This window comes from Balaenoptera ricei, chromosome 2 (assembly GCF_028023285.1).
Source record: "Balaenoptera ricei isolate mBalRic1 chromosome 2, mBalRic1.hap2, whole genome shotgun sequence".
In the NCBI taxonomy this organism is placed as follows: Eukaryota; Metazoa; Chordata; class Mammalia; order Artiodactyla; family Balaenopteridae; genus Balaenoptera; species Balaenoptera ricei.
Genome location: NC_082640.1, coordinates 104,153,945 through 104,170,144, shown reverse-complemented (window position 1 = coordinate 104,170,144; position 16,200 = coordinate 104,153,945). Strand labels below are relative to the sequence as shown.

The following is a 16,200-nucleotide window of genomic DNA, read 5'->3' as shown; positions in this document are numbered from 1 at the left end:
CGCCCAACCTGGCGATGTTCTGTGCGTCAATTGGTCGAGTGGAGCTCAGCTGGGTAAGGAAGCGAGAAGCAGAGTGCTAGGAAACGATGGGCGGGACTATTGTTGCCTGGAAACGGTGGAGAAAAAGCCCCGGGCCTCAGTCTTCCCAAGGGCCAGGTTGATTCCGCTTATATCAATCAGTAAGTTACAGCCGCGCGGACGGCGCTTTCCACGTGTTTCCTGCTCAGATAGGGAAGCCCAGTTTCCAAGGCCTGGACTTTTCTTGGTTCCCTGAGCAAGTTAATCTCCTCGGCAGTTCTCTGGGCTGGTGTTTGTCCCCGAAAATTTCAGCCCTTCGATACGCAAATTAGAGGACTTTTGCTCCTCGAATGGGGGATGGAAGCGATTACTTTCCTTACTCTCACAGGAGATCCAGGTCCCGTTCACCAAGTTATGAAGCTTTCCCACATTCATTTAGTCAATAGACATCAAGCTCATGCTGTGTTCGAGGCATTGTGTTAAGCGGGAATTCAAGACAGGTAAGACTTGGTATGGGTCCCAGCCTTAAAGCTTAGGAGGAAGCGCCATGGAGACAGACAAGTTTACAAATAACAGCAAAGAGTTATAGAGGATATGACGGAAGTGTGGCCAGAGTACATAAAGGAGAGAGTGGTCATGGGAAATGTGTGTCAGAAAGGCTTTTTTTTTTTTTTTTTAAAGGAGATGACTTTTGATATCCTTCAGGGGTTATCTGTTCGCTGAGATGCAACCCTCCCAACCTGATCCCCAATTTCCAGGGCAGGTTACTCTCTCCCAAAAGACACATGTGAGGAAAGACATCAGCCAACCATCTGTAGAAGTAGCTTGGCTGAGGGTATAATCTCTAGATGTGTCCAAAGCCAATCAATGTGGCTATGGTGGTAATAACTACCACCATGTGAAAGGGAACTACAAGGTACTCTGTTACATTTATAACCATTCTTAGAATATGCAAACAGAAGGAAGTGGAAAGCAAGAAGTTTAGAAAACAAAGGAGCAAATAATAGGCAAGATTTTGGCAGTGCTTATTCACAGGGAATATATGAGGATGGGCGGATCCAGAGTCCTCCAACTGCCACCTGACCTGGTGGCACGAATCTGGTAGCATCTGATTCATAGAAAGGATCACTGTCATAGATTTATGGGTGCGTCATTGAGCTGCTCCATGGCCTTTCAACTAACTTATGAAGTTTTCTCTAATTTCCTGCTCACCAAAAAAACTTCTTGATTTCATATTTGGCCCCTTACATATCTTGATACCAGGATGAGGATGCCTTTAACAGGAGGCACAAACAGTGGCTGGTATAAAATTGAATACACCTTTTAACTTAAAGTTACAGTTGTAAATTAACAAATGGTCACCCTTAGCGATTCATCTGTGTCCTTTGAGTTTAATTAGTGTGTGCACTGAATAAATCCAAACCAGATCCTGGACTTGCAAAGCTGAAACCATAAGCCCTGGTGATCTCCCCCTCTCCAAGGACTGTTCACACTGGGAAGCCACATGAGGGCAGTCAGCATCCCTCTATCTTAGTCTCTGCTTTAACCACAATGTGATTAGTAGAAATATGTTTTATATTTGTTTCCTCAGCCAGCCTAGGCCTTCACTGAGGACAGGAACCATGTCTTTCTTACCTCTGTATCTCTAGAGCCAAGTGATGCTTGGCAAATGTTCAAAATTTGTTTGGTGTCTGAATGTTTAAATTAGAACCCTCATGGTCAAAGACCACACTAAATTGGAGCTAGACCTTGTGATTCACTCTTCAGTCCCTTCTCCAAGTTGCAACCAGGGTAATCTTTTTGAAATGGAGATTAGATCATGTCACACACACACACAAACACACACACACACCCCAGAAACTCTTTGACAGTTTCCCATTGCTCTTAAATTAAAGACTTAAATCCTTATCATAGTAAGTTAGATGGAGTTCTTAGTTCAAACAATAGAGCTCATTCTAGCCAGTTTAAGCAGTAAAAGGAATTAATTAAAGCTGCTCTGTACAATAAAATTTCTGTGATGATAGAAATGTTCTATATTTGAGCTGTCCCATAAGGTATCCACTAGCTTCATGTGATTATTGAGCACCTGAGATGCAGCTTCTGTAACTGAAGAACTGAATTAAAATTTTTTTTCATTTTAATTAATTTAAATTTAAATAGCCACAGGTGCCTAATGGCTATTCTGTTGTACACCACAGGATTAAAGGATATTAAATAGTTCACAGAATCTCAAGATGGACCAAAGAGTCAGACTTGGGGTCTATACCCACTGAGTAAACCTCAGTGTCTAAACCTCACTGAGGGACTTCTCAGGGAGCACCCCAGTGCCATTGAACATAGACACTGCAGCTGGGCACTGGACACAAGAACTTCCCCCACTATTAGTCCCCCAAATCAGATACCTCCAATGCTATCTTGTCAGACATGTATTCCACGCTGTGCCTGCTTCCTCTGCTATATGCCTCTGAACCAAAGGTTCTGCCTGATCAAAGGAGCCCAGGTGATGGATGCCCAAGTTGCAAGGGAGGCTGGGAAGGCCAGTTTCTGGATTCCACCTCTTGGAGGCAGTACTTAATGTGGGAAATTCCCCACACAAAGAAGAGTGTTGAGAAGATGCTGGATGTCCAAAGGGTATGACAAAAATCTACTTTGCGTGGTCTGTAAAAGTCCTTTTCAAACTTTAATATGCAGACAGATCATCTGAGGATCTTGTTAAAATGCAGATTCTCACTCAGCTGATCTGGAGGGAAGGAGGAAAAAGATTCTGCGGTTCCAGCAAATGTTGCCCATGTTGCTAATCCACAGACCACATTTTGAGTATTTAAAAAAAAATAACAACGTTATTGAAATATAATTCACATTCCATACAATTCACCCTTTTGTCATGTGGCTGGTTCTCAGAGGCCTTGGCTTCTCTTGATTTGGATGTTTCTGAGCCTGTTCTCCAGCTCTCTTGTGAATCCTATGAGGCACTAATATCCTTTCAATAATTCCGTCTCTTATGAAGTTAACAGAAGTTGGTTTCAGTATTTTGCATTTAAGAACTCTGACATCTTCTGATCCACTTGGAGTTTTAATCTCAGGACACGAGCATATGGGAGGCAAATGGGAGATCTCTAGTCCTTCTCATGCTGTTAGGGAGAAGGACAAGTGTAAAAACATTGTTTCTGAGATGTGTGTGCTTAATTACATATATAACAGCTTTACTGAGGTATAAGTCACAAAATATAATACCCTTTAAAGTATACAACACAGTGCTTCTTGGATATTCAGAGTTTAGCAATCCTCATTTTGTTTTGTTTTGTTTTGTTTTGAAATAGCTTTCAAGAGTCTTTCCAGACTCAAGGGACTTCGAGCATATCTACATGGAATCTACACTTAACGAATCATTCTCACAGCCTCTCAACTCAACTCATTCTGCTCACTCCTTCACTCCTATTCTTAACGCAGTCCCGCCTCGGCACTAGGCCTCACTGATTGGTTGGTACCGAGTGACGTCATCAGAGCGCGACCTGGCCGCCGCAGCTGGGTGGTCATGTGGCTGGGTGGCCGCCTGTGGCTCCAGGTTTTTGGGCAAGTGTGCTCCAACCTCCGGCGCCTCACCTTTGACAGGACTTGGGGTGGCCGTAGGGGCCCCATGGCGGAAACACTCTCGACCGGGGTCGAGGCAGCGAGCGGGCTGGGGGCTCCGGCTCAGCAAAATGGAGATGCGGGTGGCGACGCGAGGGGTGAGCAGCCCCCAGGGCGCCCGGAGCCAGCGGGCCCAGGAGTGGAGCCGGCTCCGGAGGACGCGAAGCAGGCCGCAGGGAGCGGGGAGCAGGCCGCGACTGCAGCCCCGGGCCCCGGCAAGCGGAAGAAGCGGCGGGGCGCAACCGGGGAGCGCGTCGTGCCGCCCCCGAAGAAGCGGCGGGCAGGCGTTAGCTTCGGCGATGAACACTTTGCCGAGACCAGCTACTACTTTGAGGGCGGCCTGCGCAAAGTGCGGCCCTATTACTTTGACTTCCGAACTTACTGCAAAGGCCGCTGGGTGGGCCACAGCTTGCTGCACGTCTTCAGCACCGAGTTCCGAGCCCAGCCTCTTGCCTACTACGAGGCCGCGGTCAGGGCGGGGCGCCTGCACCTCAACGAGGAGCCAGTACAGGACCTCAGCGTTGTGCTCAAGGTGGAGTCCTCATGGGGCCTGCCCAAAAGGGGGCAGGGTTTTATTTCACAGTCACTAGGGCATAGGTACTGGAGTAAAATCGGGGTAATTCTGAAGCGTTCTCATTTTCACTTGGAACACTCTTTTAGCGCCCGTTCTCTGCAGGTAGACAGCCTGTATGCTTCAGAACTCAGCCCACTTATCCCCTCCATCAAGGCGTCTTCGGTGTTTCCAAGGCACAGAAGTTGTAATTCTCATAGCTCCTTTTATGCACTGTTTTGTGGCACTGGCGCTTATGACTTTCTACCTTGCATTGTAGATCTCTGTACAAATAGTAATAACCGAGACTATCATTTATATCTCCTGACTGTGTGCTGGGCACAGAGTTAAGCATTAGGTACTTTAACATTTAATTCTAATGACAAACTTGTGGAGTAGATACTGCCACCTCATTTTACCTGTGAGGAAGCTGAGAAAACTAAGGTAAACCTCACAGAGGTAAGGCAACAGTGCCACCTCCAACGCCTGTGTCCTTATAACTTCTGCTTAAATTATTTATCGTAGAGCCTGATAAGATAGAATTGTGAAATGACAGAGATTGAGACTAGAATTGTCTGGCCCAGTGCTTTGACTCTTCTTTAAAATTCCATCACAGCTGAGGTACCAGACACCCTTGTTATTAACACTGCCTCACCATAGTTGTGAGGGGATGCAAGGCATTTGGAGAGTGAGTGGTTTGAATCCCCTCTCCCATCCCAATTTTGAGAAGCACAGGTCTGGACTTACCCTCACATTTTACAGATGAAGAAACTGAGGCCTGGAGAAGTTAAATGACTTTCCTAAGAGCATACAGTAAGCCTGTAGCAAATCCAGGTGTAGAGCCCAAATCTCTGGACTTAGAGCTTGGTGTTTGTTCAAGGTCAAAATAAGTGATGATCTATGGAGGTTTTTGTCCTTTATTTTAGAAAAATTTACTTTTTGAATATAACTTTGTGGTAGAGAAAATACGAATAAGCAGAATAACAACAACAAAAATCCATACTCTTACCACCCAGAGATATCACCATTAACGTTTTGTGTATATCCTTCTATGAGTTTTTCAATGCCTGTTATTTACCTGTATGTCTGTGTTTTTGCAAAATGAGACTACACTATGCACACTGCTTTTTCTGCTTAAGGATGTACTGTGACCATTCTTCCATGTCAGTAAGGAAGAGGGGAGGAAGCTGTGTGTGCTGCTGACTGATTAGAGGTGGCTGGACCCTGGGCTGACTGGTTGCCTATGTCATTGGCAGGACAATGACTTCTTACGGAACACAGTGCACAGGCATGAGCCACCAGTTACAGCAGATCCCGTCCGCCTGCTAGCAGAGAACGAAGATGTGGTGGTTGTAGACAAGCCTTCTTCCATTCCTGTCCACCCCTGTGGCCGCTTCCGACACAACACGGTCATCTTCATCCTGGGCAAGGAGCACCAACTCAAGGAGCTACACCCATTGCATCGGCTTGACCGCCTTACCTCTGGGGTCCTTATGTTTGCCAAGACAGCAGCCGTCTCGGAGAGAATTCATGAACAGGTTCGGGACCGGCAGGTGAGCCAAGCTTTTGCCTCCTGCAGGCCACCTTCTGACCTCATGAATGCTCTGTGTTGAAAGGGTGTCACTGAGTTCTAGATCTGAAGTGAGCCTTTATGTTTATCTGGTCATGCCTTCTATCTTCAGGAAGGTCAACACCTAAAGTGCCAGAGACAGGTTATTATCTCTCATGTTTCAAAAGATCTTTAGAGATGAAATATACTGCCTCTCAGTAATTTGCAGTTTTGAAGATTTAAAGTGCTGACAGGCTGAGCAAGGTTTTTAAGACTGTGGGGAGAATCTACTTGGTGGGAAGAATTCTGGATGGCGTTAGAAGATGCTTGGGTAGAAGAGTTTTAAATGGTGGTGATTGTGGTCTTGAGACTTGTAATTCTGGATCTGATTGTAATGTATTTATTGTTTACTGTATACCAAGCTCCAGTACCAAGTACGTTAGAGCCCAGCTGACTGAATCCGTATAACAGCCCTGTTGGGGTAAATGCTTTTCTAATCAGACATTTTCCAGACAAGTTAATGGGATTTAAAGAGGCTAAGTAAGTAATGTGCCTAGGATTGCACAACTGGCAAATGGTGGAGCTGGGGTTTGAATCTTCTTCTGTCTGACACAAGTCCATTGTCATCACTGCAGAGGGTTTGGGCTTCATGCGTTTAGGCTTTGTGCTGACTTTCTCCCTCTTCCCTCCTGTGTAGCTGGAGAAGGAGTATGTGTGCCGGGTGGAGGGGGAGTTCCCTGCCGAGGAAGTAACCTGCAAGGAACCCATCTTGGTGGTGTCCTACAAGGTAGGGGTATGCCGTGTAGATCCTCGGGGCAAGCCCTGTGAGACAGTGTTCCAGAGACTGAGCTACAATGGCCACTCCAGTGTGGTACGATGCCGGCCACTCACAGGCCGCACCCACCAGATCCGAGTCCACCTCCAGTTCCTGGGTCACCCCATCCTCAATGACCCCATCTACAACTCAATCGCCTGGGGCCCCTCCCGAGGCCGAGGTGGCCACATTCCAAAGACAGATGAGGAACTACTGCGGGACCTTGTGGCAGAGCACCAGGCCAAACAGAGTCTGGATGTGCTAGATCTCTGTGAGGGTGACCTGTCTCCAGGACTCCCAGACTCTACAGCCCCTTCCTCAGAGCTGGGCAAAGACTGCCTAGGAGAGTTGGCTGCATCTGCCCAGAAGATGGATGGAGCAGTTGAAGCAGGCCCTCAGGATCTGGACACAGTGCCCTTGGCATCAGGGAAAGCAACAGAAATCGATGTCGTGGATCAAGAGACAGACCCACTGTGTGCAGAGTGCCGGCTAGTGCGACAGGACCCCTTGCCCCAGGACCTTGTGATGTTCCTGCATGCCCTGTGCTATAAAGGGCCAGGCTTCGAGTACTTTTCACCAATGCCTGCCTGGGCACAGGATGACTGGCAAGAGGACTGAGGGCTGTGGCCAATGGAGGGATTACTTCTTGAACTGGAACAGGGATGGGCCATGAAGTAGGAGTTGACCACATGGGGTGGTACTCAGACTTTCTCAGGGGTGAGGTTGGGCTCTTAAAGGACCTGCTCATACTTGCTACCTCCTTCCTTCTTCTCCCTCCAGCTAGAGTTTGGGGACTTTTTGGTTTGTAAATAGATCTCTTTTTCTAATACCGTGTGTGTCTGGTTTTCTTACTACTTGTCATTTTGGTTTTTTAATTGAGGTAAAGTTCACATAACACAATTACCATTCTAAAATATACAGTTTAGTGGTGTTTCATACATTCACAATGATGTGCAGCCATCACCTCTTAATTAGTTCCAAAACATTTTCATCACCCAAAAGGAAACCCATACTCTTTGAATAGGTAATCCCCATTTCCTCTTCCTCCTAGCCCCTGATTCCATTAGTCAACCTTCTGTCTCTATGGATTTGCCTATTCTGGACATTTTTTACAAATGGAATCAGATAATATGTGACCTTTTGTGTCTGTCATCTTTTGTTTAGCATAGTGTTTTTAGGGTTCATCCAGTTTTGTTTTTTTGGCCACGCCATGTGACATGTGGGATCCTAGTTGCCTGACCAGGGATCAAACCCGCGCCCCCGGCATTTGAAGCACGGAGTCAACCATTGGACCGCCAGGGAAGTTCCCTGAGTTAATCCAATTTATAGCATGCATCAGTACTTCATTCCTGTCTATGGCTGAATAATATTCCATTGCGTGGTTATACCACATTTTGTATATCCATTCATTGGTTGATGGACATTGGGTTGTTTCCACCTTTTGGCGATTGTGAATAGTGCTGCTATGAACATTTGTATACAAATTTTTGTTTGAATACATGTTTTCTGTTCTTTCAAGTATATACCAAGGAGTGGAATTGCTGGGTCATATGGTAATTCTGTGTTTAATTTTGGGGGAAATCACCAAACTTTTCCACAGCAGCTGAACCATTTTACATTCCCACGGGCAATGCTCAAGGGTTCCAGTTTCTCTCCATTCTCACCAACACTGGTTATTTTCCATTGTTTTGATTGTAGTCATCCTAGTGGGATTGAAGTATTATCTCATTGTGGTTTAGATTTGCATTTCCCTTGTAACTAATAATGATAAACATCTTTTCATGTGCTTGTTGGACATTTGTGTATCTTCTTTGCAGAAATGTCTATTCAAATCTTTTGCCCATTTTTAATTCAGATTGGCTTGTTTTTGAGTTATAAGAGTTTTTATATATTCTGGATACAAGACCCTTAAAAGATACATGATTTGCAAATATTTTCTCCCATTTTGTAGGTTGTCTTTTAACTTTATTGGCAGTGTCCTGTGATTCACAAAACTTTGTTTATTATTTATTATGGTAAGAACACTTAACGTGAGATCTACCTCTTAACAAATTTCAACGTGTACAATACGATATTGTTAACTGTAGGCACGGTGTGGTACAGCATCTCTGGAACTTAAGTATCTTGCGTAACTGAAACTTTATACTTGTTGAATAGCAATTCCCCATGTCCCCCTGCCCCCAATACCTGGCATCATCATTCTACTCTCTGCTTCTATGTGTTTAACTATTTTAGATACCAGGAAAGAAAAACTCATTTTCCTTTACTCACAGAATACTCTGTACTTCAAATATGTGGTGGTTTCCCCACGTCAAGCAATTCTCTGACACAAGCTGGGTGTCCTACACTGTAACTCATCTCTGACACCATCTACCTGGAGATAGGGTCAGATGCCACAAGTTAAGGACTTGGTCCCACAAGACTTGCCCCAACTTCAAATGCCAATGGCAAGTCCAGATTGTTACCTGTGCTTCTGACCAGCTGTGAATCAAAGGTTCTCACAAACGCCTCCTCAGGTTCAACCATTTATTAGAATGGCTCACAGAACTCAGGAAAGCAGTTTCCTTACTCGATTACTGGTTTCTTACAAGGGATTTTAAAGGACAGGAAAAACAAGCAAGATGAAGAGATACACAGGGCGAGGTCTGGAAGGGTTCTGAGCACAGGAGCTTCTGACCCCATAGAGCTCAGGTGTGCCACTCTCCAGCATGTGGATGCCTTCTTGCTCACCAACTCGGAAGCTCTCTGAACCTAGGAGATTTTTAGGGAGGTTTCATTACTGAGGCATGACTGATTATATCATTGGCCATTGGTTATTAAGTCAATCTCTAGCCCTTCTCTTCCGGAGGTTGGAGTTTGGTGGTGGCGCTGGAAGTTCCAGGGTTGGTTCCTCTGGCAACCAGCTCCCATCCTTAAGGGTTTTCCAAAAGTCACTGCATTAACATAAACTTTTTTTTAGCCGTGTGGCGTGGCATGCGGGATCTTATTTCCCTGACCAGGGATCCAACCCGCGTCCCCTGCAGCGGGAGTGAGGAAGGGGCATATTTTGGGGTGACATTTTGGTTTCCTTCAGCTGGATCATATGGTATTTCTGCTTTTAATTTTTTGAGGGCCCTCCATAGTGGTTGCACCATTGTACAATTCTATCAGTGCACAAGGGTTCCAATTCTCTACATCCTCTCCAACACTTGTTACTTTGGTTTTTTGATAGTAGCCATTTTCATCACCCAAAAGGAAACCCATACTCTTTAAATAGGCCATGCAAATGGCCAACAAGCATATGAAAAGATGCTCAACATCAGGGCAATGCAAATCAAAACTATCAAAGATATCACCTCACACCCATTAGGATGGCACATACTGAAGAGTAGTGTGGGTGGAGAAACACATTTAGTTTATATGCTTTTAGTGGTTCATACTGGTTGTTAACCACCTACTATATGCCAGACATTATTTAGTGCTGGGATACAGAAATGAATGACTAGGCCCTGCCCTGATAGAGCACATATGTTTAAGTGTGCAAAATACAAAGGGAACCAGTGGATGTATGGCATAATTCAGTCTGGAAGTGCCAGCACAGATTTCCCAGAGGAAGAGGCGTTTAACAATGAGTTAGAATTTGCCCAGTAGAGACATGAGAAGGATTCCAGGTAGAGGGGAAATGTGAGAGAAGGCAGGCGTATTCCAGAGCTAGAGAAGATGGAGGCGGCACCCAAGAAGAAATGTTTTCGGGACTTTTGGTGCTCTGGTCTCAGTGTATGATTCACTGTCACTGACTATGGAAGTCTTTGCATGGCTTGTATTTCAACAGGGCGCTCTGAACTACAAAGCATAGAAACAGCCTGGATAAGACAAGATTCACATGGATCTGAGTATCTGCCCAACTTTGTGAAAACTCTATCTCTTTAATCTCTTATGAGCCAACCAATTCCTCTTATCACTGAGACCCTCCTTAACTCAGGAGCTCTGGTTTCCTAGGACTGGCAAAAATCAGATGTCTGGTAAAACTCATTCATTCAGCAGACATTTGAGTACCAACTGTGTACTAAGTTTATACCAGACTCTGGTTATGTAATGGTGAATAAGATAGATGTGGTCCCTGCTCTTATGGAGTACACAGTCTGCAGTGTACAACATGATGTGGGGAAGACCAGTAAACGGTTAACATGCAGGGAAGTCAATGTTCTGTGTGATGAGAGGAGGAAGGGGCCAGAGGCTACCTCCATACCTAGTCTGTTGTCTTCCAGGGTTCTGAATGGGAACATTAACCTTTGCCCATTTTCTTTCCCTCTCTAGTCCTCTTATTCGCATTCTTTTAGTCAGCTTCAGAGGTTCTTGAAGTAAGGACACATGGATGGGCTTGATAGGGTCCCTGGATCTCTTGAAATTGTATGCAAAATTTTCTGTATGTATATTTTTTTCTGAGGAGTCTATATATTTCAACAAATCCTTCAAATCTGCATTGTCTAATACTAGCCATGTGTGGCGATTTAAATTTAAATTAATTAAAATTAAATAAAATTTAATATGCAATTATTCAGTTGCACTAGCCACATTTCCAATGTCCAATTCACTTGGTCTATTGCACAGCACATGTGGAGAGCACTTCCATCATCACACGAAGTTCTATTGAGCAGCATTACTTCAGTCTCTATTGAAAACAAAAATCCCTGAGTACCATGACTCCACTAGTCTGCAGACACTTAAGAAACCGGGGTTTTGTGTGCGTGTGTGTGTGTGTGTACGTGCCCATGCATGTGTTCTTCCACCTTCTACGTGCTAGTCAAGTAATTGGTCTCTGTGTCAGTCAGTTACTGTGCTAGGTGCTAGAACAGTTGTAGAGAATCTGTGAAAAAGTTATTGCCCTTAAGGAGCTCAGGTTGAATCCAGTTTATCTTTCCTCTAGTTAACAGTTGGCTGGACTTGAATGTGTTTTTTTCCCCTTGTAAAATGTTACCCTTTTTATTTATTTATTTTTAATTTATTTGTTTTTGGCTGCATTGGGTCTTCATTGCTGTGCACGGGCTTTCTCTAGCTGTGGCGAGCAGGGGCTACTCTTCGTTGCGGTGCGCGGGCTTCTCATGGCAGTGGCTTCTCTTGTTGCGGAGCACGGGCTCTAGGCACGCGGGCTTCAGTAGTTGTAGCACGTGGTCTCAGTAGTTGTAGCTTGCGGGCTCTAGAGTGCAGGGCCAGTAGTTGTGGCGCATGGGCTTAGTTGCTCCGTGGCATGTGGGATCTTCCCGGACCAGGGCTCAAAACCGTGTCCCCTGCATTGGCTTGTGGATTCTTAACCACTGCACCACCAGGGAAGACCATGATAGCCTTTTTAAAAATTTAATTTTTATTATATGCCCCCTCTCCTTACCCCTACTCTGGAGGTAACTACTATTAATAATTAAATGGTCTTTTTATGGACTGTTTTCTCTTCATAGATACATAAATCTATCTGTATTTTTAAATAAAAATGGGATCAGGCCTTACAAATTTTTCTGCAACTTGCTTTTCCCTAGGACTTTTAAAAAATAATAGCTGCCTTGTGTTCCATTGTGTGACTACACCATACATTAATCCATCCCCTATTGTTGAAATTTTAGGTATTTGCAGATTTTCATTATTACAAACTACAGTGAACCTCCTTATAATACCATACTACCCTCCAAAAAGATTAAACCAATTTACATTCCCATCAGTAAGTAGTGTGAGAGGTAGAGGCAAAGGCAGCTGAATGTAGTGACTGAAACGGCTGGTTAGGCAACTGCATTTTCAAGTTTGGCTTTAGTTCCAGCTGTGGGTTGTAGTCATGGGTTTCCCAGAATGTCTGTATCTCTCAATGGATGACCTAGGTTTGCTTGGGTCAGTCTTGCTCCCAAAGGCTTAGTTTAGAGAAAATGGGCTCATTTCAAAGCCTCTTTAGGCTTTGGACCACTGGTCCTCAGGGCTGAGGATTTTCTAGAACACAGAATTACTGAAAACAAATTATTGAATTATTGAAAATGGAAGCGGAGCAGCTTAATTAATGTGACCAGGTTTGGGATGGATAAGTTTATTGGAGTCAGAGGTACCATCACCAAGGCACTCATTCTGCTTAGAACACTGCTTTGCACATGGCAAACAATATTGTCTATGATTATGACTATTGTTTTCTTCCCCTCCAAACCCTCTGTGTACCCTCCTTTTCCTTTCATTTGAAGCTTGTCCATGTTTTCAAAACTGCAACATTTTTATCAGCCATTAACCACATCAAAACAGTTAAGAATTGCCTACTAAAGTTGACCAGTGATTCAACTTGTAACTATATACCTAGAGAAACACTTGAATATGTACCCCAGAAGACATGTATAAGAACATCCACAGCAGCATTCTTATAATAGCAAAAGACCGGAGACAACTGAAGTATCTGTCCATAAGAGAATGGATAGATAATTATATATTCAGACAATTGTATAATAAGCAGCAGTAAAAATGAATGAATTATATGGATAAAACAGTTTTGAGTGAAAGAAGTCACAGATGAATGACTCCATTTATATAAAATTCAAAAACAGACAAGACAAATATATATATATATTCCTAAAATGTTATATATATGTATGTGTGTATATGTATATATGTATATTTGGTAAAAAAAAAAAAGTAAAAGGATGATTAACACAAAATTCAGTGAAGTAGTTTTCTCTTTGGTGGGAGGATGCGAGCAGGGAGGGGCACACAAGAAGCTTCAAAGGTCCTAGTAATATTCTATTTCTTTAGCTGGGTTGTATATACATTGTACTGGTTTTATGCTTTTAAACTATACATACACAATATATTACATGTATGTATTATATCATTGTATGTATAATACCTTTCAAGGTAAAAAAAAAATTTTTTTTAAGCGTTAAAAGATCTCTCTCTCTCTTTTTTTAACCTTTGGCTATCTCTGAAATAGTGACTCTCCTGGTCACCCACTGCACAACTCCCAAGGTCTATTTGACCTCCATGCAGCTGGTGGGCACCACTCCCAAGTGTTTGGCCATGGGTCGCTTTCACCAGGGATGGAAAAAGAGCACCATATGTCTGGAATTTTGGAGACAGCAATGATAAGCAATATATAATAATTTGCAAAAGTGACTGACCACTTTAATATGCCTTAGCAGATTGAAATAATGCTTCTTTATCATAACAGAGCTGAGAGATCTAAAAGCAGTTTAGAGTTTTGGTATTCTAGATTTGGCATACTTTCAGACACAACGAGAGCCCTGTGCATTGCATTTCCTAACACTTTATTAGTGTGGCATCTAGACACAAAATTCTTGAAAATACTTCATTAATTCAAGTAAACAATAAATGATACAATTTTTCTGGTTCTTTTTTCTTGTAAACTTTCCAACATTTGAAATGGAGTAAGAATAGCTTTATATTTCAACCTAAATGCTAAATTGTCCAGAATCAGAATTGAGGCAAAATTATAAGGATTAAGAACTTTACAAGCAAAGGAATGTTAAAGATTGCCAGAAAATCACCAGAAGCTAGAAAAGAGATGTGGAACAGATTCACTCTCACAGCCCTCGGATGGAACCAACCCTACTGACACCTTGATCTCAGACTTCCAGTCCTCAGAGCTATGAGATAATTTCTGTTGTTTAAGCCAAAAGAAAAAAAAATTAAGTCCTCCATCATGGGCTAAAATAAAGGTTGCCTCTGTTACTTGCTGGGTTATACCAAAAAATGATTACTGACAGTCATTGAAAGGAGAGTTGATTTTATGTGATCCTTTTAGTGAGCACATAGAAACTACTGTCAAGGAGCTATTTCAGTTTTCTGAAAGCAAAATTTTATTTTAGGTGTCAAGTTTCTATATTATTCAAGTATTTAAAAATCAGAATTTAAAATCTATAGCTGTATTAGCTATCAACAGAAAGTTGATCATTGAGACGACTTGGAATTGTTACTGGTCTGTTGTTATCACTCAGTATGCTGTCATAGTTCAGAACAAATATAGCCTTCATTTGTCCATCGTAACATTTCTAAGCATTTACTGAAGGCATCTGATCTAGAATTGATAAATGTAAATCAAAAGATTCAGATAAAAATACTTAAGAAAGTCAGAATCTTTGAGAAAGCCAGAGGGGAAAAAAGTGCTTAGAGTCAATGACCTTTTATTTAGCCCAAAGAGAAATATGAAAAACTTACCACTCCATAGTACCAAAATCAGAAAAGGAATTATTGCTTCTAACTCCATGGAATCATCAGTCATGTCCTCAGGTCCTTCATCCATTAATTTCACCTATTGAAGTTGGGTTTGACCCAGTTTTACTTCATTCTGGAGATTTCAAATGAATATTTGAAATTTGAAATCTGGGGCATTGCTCATCCTCACTGTGATGAGAAGGAAAGGTGTAACTGGTTCCTGCTTGCTATCTATCCATAGCTATCTTTGCAGAAGATACAAAGCATGGGATATAAGCAAATGTTATTCCCCCTTTCCCCTAGTCTATTGCCATTTATTCACTTTGTCTTCCTGAACAAGTTTACTATAAACTAGATTTCAATTTTTGCTCTATCGATCTTCAATATGAAAATATTGTTTACTTTTCAGCTTAGTAGGCATTCCCAGAAGTTGTTATGGCAAGGTGGATGTTTTCATATGATAGCATGCAGCTGAGGGAATAATTTGAGGAAAAAAAAAGTTCTGAGTTGATGTTGCAGACTCAGAGAAGAATGCCTGGATTCATTCTTGAACTTCTCCAGGTCTTGTCACAACTGTCTTCCCAGAGATGATTCTCAGTGGGACCATACTTCCTAATGGTAAGGAACAGAATGAATTCACTTCTGATATTGCCTGCCTCTCAAAACCAGTCTTTGTTAAGTCTTGCAGCCCTGGGTCTGAGTTTCTCTTGTAAGAGTTAAGAAACAAACTGGAGGCACACCAAAAAAAAAAAAAAAAAAAAATTCCTGGATTTCACTTCTTCCTTCAGAGCTTTGTCCATGAGGGCTGCTGACATATAAGGATCTGCCCAGGCAGCAGACCATCACCAACTAAACACTGGACAGTTCTTCCCAGAGCACCTCATTCTCCACAGAGAATGGGTCTTCTTGAAGCTGGACTCAGAGAATGAAGATCCATTCCCTGGCACTGAAGTAACAGGAAAGCTGGAATATCTTGGTAATGCATCGGGCTGTGCAATGGTTCTTTCTCTCCTGGTCTTCCAGAGGTGAGAGGTCCTGCAATAGTTCAGGATAGGACTTTTGAAGAATCCTGGTGTTGACGGAGAATGATTTCCTTGAGCTGTGGTTTGTTGACAAATTTGGGGGAGTAATGGGGATATTTCAAAACATATGAGCCATTCAAGCAGAACTATCTTGTCCAAGTCTTCAGTTGCAGCTTCTCCAGTAGATGGCGCCTCTAACGCTTTACTGCCTTCCTTCATTACATTGATAAATTTTTCTCCATTACTACTAATCCAAGTCCCCACACCCCTGCCCTCAGGCTTTTAAATAATCTGGCATGTTGTTAATCCTTTTTTTTTTTTTTTTCCCAGCTGTGACTCCAGACAGGATCCAAGAGGAGTTTTACAATCTTTTCTCTGGGTTTTAAAGAGACTTACTTTACCCTTCTGTGTTAGCCTGAATCCTTTTGATTCTCTCAGAAACAGGTAA

General features: G+C 42.9%; 1 protein-coding gene and 1 non-coding gene across 2 annotated transcripts; one reads left to right on the top strand and one right to left on the bottom strand.

Moving 5' to 3' along the window:
- Positions 1-3,548: 3,548 nt before the first annotated feature.
- RPUSD2 (RNA pseudouridine synthase domain containing 2) lies at positions 3,549-7,388 on the top strand. The gene is made up of 3 exons (XM_059915578.1): positions 3,549-4,180; positions 5,455-5,751; positions 6,445-7,388. Exons 1-3 carry the CDS (start codon positions 3,554-3,556, stop codon positions 7,177-7,179), a joined length of 1,659 nt encoding a protein of 552 aa, XP_059771561.1. The 5' UTR covers positions 3,549-3,553; the 3' UTR covers positions 7,180-7,388.
- An 8,692-nt stretch (positions 7,389-16,080) lies between these two features.
- LOC132361457 (small nucleolar RNA SNORA26) lies at positions 16,081-16,200 on the bottom strand. Its single transcript, XR_009501745.1, has one exon. It is a non-coding gene; the product is annotated as a small nucleolar RNA SNORA26 (small nucleolar RNA).